General features: G+C 32.1%; 1 protein-coding gene across 1 annotated transcript in view; it reads right to left on the bottom strand.

The window, feature by feature from the left end:
- LOC127831231 (membrane metallo-endopeptidase-like 1) overlaps window positions 1-7893 on the bottom strand; it is a 34956-nt gene extending 27063 nt beyond the window's left edge. Inside the window, 2 exon segments of the mRNA XM_052356217.1 lie at window positions 2501-2631; window positions 7880-7893. Coding sequence (XP_052212177.1) covers window positions 2501-2631; window positions 7880-7893 — 145 coding nt within the window.
- Between the last annotated feature and the right edge of the window lie 691 nt (window positions 7894-8584).

Here is an 8584-nt window from a genome sequence, read left to right as displayed (position 1 = left end):
AATTCACAGCTCTAAATATTGCGAAAACTGTTCACAAAGGGTAAAAACAACTGTAGTAGTAAACCAGACATTCCGTAAGATTGTATAGCATTTTGAACGTTACATTTGATAAACAAACGACATTTGCAATGAAAATTTCATTACACAGTTTATGTTGACTTTTTTAAGCGGTTTATAGTGAAATTATGCAAAGAAATATATTAAAGAACTTAATTTGTTTACATTTGTTCATATGAGTGTAAGCATCGTCTCGAAATAAAGTCTTTAACATAAATATTCCAGTTTGCACACTAGCATGTGTTATAAATATCGAATACGCCACTGAACTTTCGGTCAAGTGAATGGTTTGATGTGAATGCATACGAATCATTAGTTTCCTTAGCGTGAAATAACTAAATAATTACGACATGTCAAGGTGGTGACATAAATTAACGTTAAGTTGAAGCTACTATTAGGGTAAGGTCAATGCATTCGTCGTATTTCGTAAATAAATAAAGTACTCACACCTTTTACATATGACATTTACGTCATCCCCAAGTTGGGTGAAAGTGCCAAACGAACTCTTGTCCTCTGGTATCACGTGCTTTTGGATCCACGTACCGCCACGCAAAGTTGAAAAGTCATCACAATGGGTTCACCTTAGTATCCATGGCGCCACGCAACCTGGCGGCTAAATACATAAATTGTTTAGAACATACGATAGACGTCCATTTCATTGGCAGAAAAGATATATGTAACTAGATAAGTCAAGATACTGATGTCATCATTAAACAAGTATGGACACAGATTAATCAAACTTTCAGTTGCTTCAACATAATAATTCAAATTTACTCAATAATTTGACCAAAAAATGACTTACAGAAACAAATTCATCACTTTACAATCAACTACGAATTAATGATATTCAACTGTGAAAAGTTAAGCCAAATACGCAAATCAGTATAAGAAGAGTGGAGCTAATAACATATTGGGGACTATATATTTTACATCTACAAAAAGGTTAAAAGAACAAAGGTCTGTCTTATTGTTCCGGTTATATTTGATGTTGGTATTCTACACACCCGCCATAACGCAGCCTCTGTCAGGCATATATCCGATTCCGCTGAAAAGACAAAGTTTGCAAAACGTGCAAGTATAGTACTATGCTTACCTTAACTTGACGGCAAGTTTGCCTCAAAACTTATTCATGTCAGCGTAATTAAATAAACGCAATATACGATTCATTTACCAACATTTTGATAAAAATAAATATTGTATGTTGTCAAAATTGCATCAATATTTATTATGAGTTCTTGTAAATTGTGTGCTCTTCCAAAACGGCATTTTAAATAGGATATTAGTCATGGCAAAATAGTCCTTATGTTAAAAATGTATGGAAAACACTCCACCAGGACTGAAAATGTTTGTTTATTTACGAAAATGGAAAAAATGTTCCATACCTCAATATATCTTGTCATCGTTTTGGCAACTTATACAAAAGCGTAAGTTGAGAAAAACTAATTTACTGAGCCAACTTTATCTTGTTTTGTAAAACAATATTTTAGTTAGTTAAAACGTATTTATTTCAAACAAGAATAGTTTTACACATGTATGAAACACACAACGCTTGTATGCAAACACGTTTGATTTGGATAAGAATATTTAGTTGATCGTATAATGTTAGAAAAGACTGCTTATTGTTCAAGTTTAATTGCGACCGTAAACACATGCAGTCACATGTAAATTTTGTCCAATGGACATATTAATGAATGAATAAGTATATTTTAATATATTGAGCAACATTACAACAAATCAAATTTAAAGATTGCATGCATGCATATTTATATAAGATTTTAATTTAACAATATATATATATATATATATATATATATATATATATAATATATATATATATATATATATATATATATATATATATATAACCAATTTAACCAATACTTTCCGCTGTTGATGGTGGTTCTGTAGCGACAGGAACTAGATTCTCTGGAAATTTAATACAAGAAACGTAATGAAGTACTGACCTTTTCTAATAATTTGGGTAATTGTATAACTTTTTTTAATTTACAGAAAAATAGAAACGATTTTCTGAAACGGCGTTGCGTAAACAACAACATTTTGTTGTATATTCAATGTAACCAATATTAACCTGATATTGACCTGTATGCATGAATACATTAAATTTCCGATATGATCCTTTATAAATTTCTATATTGGAATAGAATTAAATTGATTCACGCGTACCACTCAACTAATACTGTTAAGGCGTCATACAACTTAATAATAACATGAACAAACACAACCGACAGCCACTATAGGAAATAATCCAAGCGAATAATTACTGCTTATGGAGGGTAAGATAGTGGTGTATCGTGTCTAGCTATAAATATTTCATAACAAAAACGTTTACATGTAAACAATTTAAGCAGCATAACTGTATTTAAGCTGTGTTACGTAGAAATAGAGTCATTCCTCGACATGGAATAAAATTGAAATGGTTTACCTATGTCCTTGACCTTCAGCACGGTCAGTGCTACCACCACTGCCAATGCCACAGTTGTCAGTGCGAATAACACCACGAGGAACACGAGCACTCGGCTACTGCCTGACCGGCTCTTGGTAAAAGATTCAGTGCTGGAAAAGTAAGAAACAGTGCGTGTGCAGTCAACACCCACTTGCAATAGTGTATGCAATGCATAAACAACATCAAAGCGCTGAAGGCACTAAAGCTGTTCGCTTTTGCATAATTTAAGACGTTACACACATTTCATTTATTTACAAGTGTAAAAAACAAAATAGTGAATTTTTTTCAATTGTATTATTTAGAAACGCAAATTTCAAATTTTATTTCAAAGTCAACATTTACGCAGACTATCTTTTAAAAGATATTTCTTTTTATATTAAGTTGTTTTTTATGTTCGGTTTTAGCGATTATAAAGCATTTTTGTTGTTGTCAATACTATGCCTGTAGTTATGGGTTAACTCATGTTCAACGTTTTATGAATTGAGAACAGTGAACATAAAAAAACTTTACCTTATGATATTACGTTGCTAGCACCATGAATACAAATGATCGCCGCAATCTGTTCAGAACAAAAGAACGTTTTCCAGACATATCAATGTTAACCCCGCTGTAGTAGCAAGCACTATCAACGAGGTAACGCAACAGACTCGTGAAAGTGTATTGGGCACCCCACTATACTTGTTGATAAGCAGTAGTTTCATTTTCCCGCATCTGAGCAAAAATATCACGTGATTTAGACGCAGCATATAGTGGACTATTTTAATCATTCATGCAATTCTCTTCCGCGACACGTATAATTCAAACATTATTTATTGATTCTTTTATATATACGCTCCGTTAAAAATATTCCATTTAACACGATATTCATATTATGTTTCCATTTGTGACTGAATATAGTTGAAGAACTCAAACCTCTAGCATAAATTATACAACTATTTGTCGGCGCAGCGGCGCGAATGCGGCAGCTTTCCGGATCGTAACTAAGAAAACTTGTTTGAAACGCGTGGTATGAACCTAAATTGTTCGCAAGCGAACAACTAAAAACATTAACGCCTAAGTGAATTTAGGATATAAACAAAGCAGAGCAGACATTGACAAAATGTATCGTCAACAACATCTTTCACATGTCATACAAATATATAAAACTTATAATCCCAACGTGACAAAAAAAGTAGACATACTTTTATAATAATGTTATTATATAGCATGCATAATATATAAATATTGTAATAATGCAATACATAGAAATGTTGATACTGATTTGAGTTCCCATTAATTTTCAATTATTATACATAACGTTTAACTGATATAAATGCATTGAATTGAGTTCAACAATGTAAAATTATAGGTATGTGCATGTTTATGCTTACATGTACAGTTGGATTTCGTTTCAAATATAAGTCATTACGGAATGTAATTTTTAAGTTCTATATATAAGAGTCAAATATTAGATAAAATGCAGATGATCGTTTATTATTTTCGACGTTACGCGTTCGTTTAAAAAATATAGTACGCTAATATTTTCAAAGTTTGTCAGATAAATATTTATTGTTGGTCCTTGTTGGTCCGATCAAACGTTTTTTTCTGAGAGGATTAAGTGTTTTTTTAAACCATTAAGTGGCCCGATGATAGATTTTTTTCTACCCTGACTTGAAGAAATCTAAATCAAAACACGCGAAACAATTATTGCATGTCATGTTTAGTATTTAACTGATATAGCTTATAACGTAAGTCTGCTGCAATGAATCTGCACAATAAACTTCTTTTTATTTTCTATGTGAAAAGCTGGCAATACTTTATCATTGCAGAACGCGCTGGGCCCGTTTGTCATTCGTCATTCGTATGAATATTGTGTCAGCATACATATATAGTAAGATACATTGGTGTCTAAAGTATAGGATAATTTTCAGTTTTGTTGTTTAAATTTTTGAAAGTGAAAGTAAGCATTTCATTTACAAAAGGCAACATCAATTAAATGAAAGATCCATGCGTCGCACTTTTAATAACTGCAAGAGTTAATATCATATTTAAACGTAATGAGGCTTTGCGTCGCTTCGATGCACACGCAGTAGTTTATTAACGGTTCTAAGTTTTTAATCGTTGCAGAATATTGGATTCAAAATAATTATATCTACTATAAAATGCGTGAACGATATGTACCTTCAATGAATTTATGCGTAGCAGACACGTGTATATGCTCTACAAATAAAATACATTCTTTAACCCATTTAAGTCTAGTGGACTCTCCCATCCTTCTAAATTGGATCAATTTATTTCCAAAATTAGCAATGTCTAGTATACTTATTTCTATATTTAGAATATTTCTTACAGAAATTCCTTTGACACATCCTTTATAACTTGTATTCATTTTTTTTTAATGCCGCTTACTTTCCAGCCATATCATCAAGAACATAAGTGGCGACTAATAAGTATTAATATTCGCTCAATATGTTGACTTTACTCGCAACGAATTTTCTAATCAGGATCACATAATTATAGCTTCCGCTAAGAAATTTCGCGGCGAGGAAAGTCGACATATACAACGAATAATAAATACGAAATAAACGCCTATCACTACCTTAACCCATTTATGCCTAGAGTCTAGAAAAAGGCCTTGGCAAACAGCGTAGACCCAGATGAGACGCCGCATGATGCGGCGTCTCATCTTGGTCTGCGCTGTTTGCTTAAAGGAATTTCTGTAAGAAGTATTCTAAATATAGAAATAAATATACTAGACATCCCTAATTTTGGAAATAAATTGATCCAATTTAGAAGGATGGGAGAGTCCACTAGGCATAAATGGGTTAATGAAATGACAGTAACGTGAGCGGCTTTTAAAAATTAAAAAATAAGAAATAAAGTGTATAATATGGAAAAATACCTGTTTCGGCTCGGCCGTCGCATTCTTGATTGTCTCGTAATTACCCCCTCTGTTCTCTACTACTTCTACTTCTACTACTACTACTACTGCTGCTGCTACTGCTACTGTTGCTACTTCTACTACTACTACTACTACTACTACTACTACTACTACTACTACTACTACTACTACTACTACTATTTATATTTTAGTCGGATTTCAGAAGAACAAGACGTCTCGCAATACGAGTATTCATTTTTGTTTCTTATTAGTAAACGTTTAAATTGCTCGTAACATTAATGCGTTAATACGTTGTATATTGATTTGGTTTTCAATAAATAGAGCTTATATTGATTTTTATATTATATTGTTTTTAAGTACTTCCTGTTTTCATAGTTTTCACGAGGCAGTCAGCAAAACATAAAAAAACGATGTATCAATTATGCAAATTTCATTCAAACACTCTGAATTTGCATATTGTTTCTAAGTGCAAACGAAATCAGAGATGCAAATTGTGAACTTGTATCGCTTACAACTTGATAATAAAGCTGTCATTTCAATTTGTAATCGTGTGATCGTATGCGCAATAGGTTGTTGTTGTTTTTCGTTTTTTATTTATAGATTGTATGATAATTTTTTGAGCACTCGGCATGCAAATACACCATGTAAATATCATTTAATCTCAAATCCGATTCAATCACTTACTGCAATCACTAACATCTTTTAACCATTGACTCCTATGTAAGTAGGTGATTTTAAATTTGTATTATAATGAAAAGCTTTCCTCGTCGTTTATTTTATTTAATCACATGGTAAAATAATGAAAAATACCATTAATAATAATTCAATAAATTATAACCATCTGTATGGCCGTTTTAACGCAACGTGAGGCTGTTTTGATTATTTTATCTGTAATTTTTGCTTTTGGATAATTTTTGTTTTAACTTGGAGCCGCTTTTAGTGTAATCATTTCATGGCCGACGCTCGGCAATCGAAAGTTTTTCATCCTGAGCGACGCGCGACATTTGAAACATTTTATTAAGCAAATGTCGAGCGTCGCTCTGGATGGCATATGTCGTGCGCAATGAGTTTAAGTCGAAAGACGACAATGCACGATATGTGCGCCATATATGGTCGCTACTCGTTTGAAATGTCGCGTGTCGCATCTTGCTTCGCTTAAAATTCGCTTGTCGCCATTTAAGGTTGACACTCGACAAGCAAAGAGACGAATAACACGTTTTGGTTTATAATATAAATGAGAACAATATAAAACGATATATATAGGATCTGGCACGAGTTGTCATATCATACCATATGTTATTAAACGAGTTCAGGAATTTAGTTAGTAAGCGAGCCTTTTGCGAGCTTACTTACGAATTTCCTGGACGAGTTTAATAAAATATGGTAGGAAATGACAACGAGTGTCAGATCTTTTTATCACATTTTTTTTAAATGAGCAAATTAAATAAATATTTACGCAAACATAATGATAAATCCCGAATGTTGTTTACATTACGTGACGTCATTTGACGTTGCAACGTCATTTCAGCAAAGTAACAAAATGCGATTGCTCAGTCGAACGAAAATAAGCCAATAAAAACGCTTACAAAGTATATTACACATGTGTAAGATAAAAATATATGCAATGGTTATATTACATGGGAAACAGGGTATGGCATGTGATAAAAAGAAATAAATGATTTACTTTCCGTATTTTTATTTTGTCATGTTTATTTATAATGATCTAAAAATACATATTATGTTTTTATTTTCGTGTATTATTTGCTGTTATATTTAAATGGGCCCTTTCACGTTTTGTTTAATTGACAAAATTTAAAAAAGTTGTTTCAGATTCGCAAATTTTCGTTTTAGTTATGATAGTTGTGAGGAAATAGTACTACTGAACATGAACCATGCTCTAAAATATCAATTATATGTATGCTTTTGACGATTTGAAAACCTGAAAATTATAAAGCGTTGCAACGCGAAACGATTGAATAATTTGGAAAGTTCTGTTGTTGTCGTTATATTTTGTGAAACTTCGAGGATTGAATATATAAAGAAAAAAATGCATCACTTCATAACATGAGCACGGGTGGTCGAGTGTTTCAAACGAAAGACTTTTTACTTCAGGACTCCGGGGGTTATTGGTTCGAGCCCTGTTGCGGATTACTTTTTTTTCTTTTCTTTTTTAAATTGTATTCTTGTAGTTCTGTTACTGGAGAATTTTTGGTCTAATGTTTAAATTTATCAATATAAAGCATTTAATGACAAACTTCAATACGTGCCAAAATCTGTGAAAAGGCCCAACTACAACTATTATTCTTTATTAATATTTATTTATTGTGTACAGATTATAATAAAATTCATAATAATATGTATTATTTCAATCATAATAAAATAAATAAATACAGAAGATTCTTATGATAATAATTAATAACGATAATTATATTTGTATTACTAATGGTTAAAATCATAAACAGGCAACACAATCCTACCTTGTGCCGTTCATTTTGAGACCACGACGTATATCCTCTTAACGTAGAGTTTATCCACTTGGCTTGAATGAATATGCTGTAAAGTGTGATATAAACAGCATCAGTACAGGTAAGTAAACAGTTGTATGTTATTTGCTTGAGCACTGACTCTAGTTGACACGGATAAGAAACGGGACCGTATCGGCAAATATCTTTTCGAAACTGAGTCACGTGACCGTAACTATCGACCTTTTATAATTAGCGTACATCGAAGCGCCGAGGTTGTACATTTTGATGTACCCACTCACGTCGGGTGGTTAAACATAAAATGTTTATTTCTTGTGTTTAACTCGCTATAAATCCATTAATACCAACGGGAATAAACTAAAAGTTATATTTTTAAAGAGGAATTAATAAGCAATAAGATAACGTATAAACCAATAAAATCGGATGATAACTTTTTGCATAAGATTAAATTTACTACAGTAAGGGTCAAGTACTCGATTCATCTCCTTTCAATATACGCTTCGTGGCTTGAGAACAGCTATAGTCATAAGTAAATTTGGCAATGAGATATCAGTTATTCACAAATTGATATAAAAATTTGAATATTATGTTCAATGGAAAGATTTTGAATGGATCGTAAACAGCAATAAAAAAATCATTATTTAAACTTGTACTCACTTGAGTACATTTGAGATCCTTTTCACAATACGCCGAAATTGA

This window comes from Dreissena polymorpha, chromosome 5 (assembly GCF_020536995.1).
Source record: "Dreissena polymorpha isolate Duluth1 chromosome 5, UMN_Dpol_1.0, whole genome shotgun sequence".
NCBI lineage: Eukaryota > Metazoa > Mollusca > Bivalvia > Myida > Dreissenidae > Dreissena > Dreissena polymorpha.
This window is presented reverse-complemented; position numbering and strand designations above follow the sequence as displayed.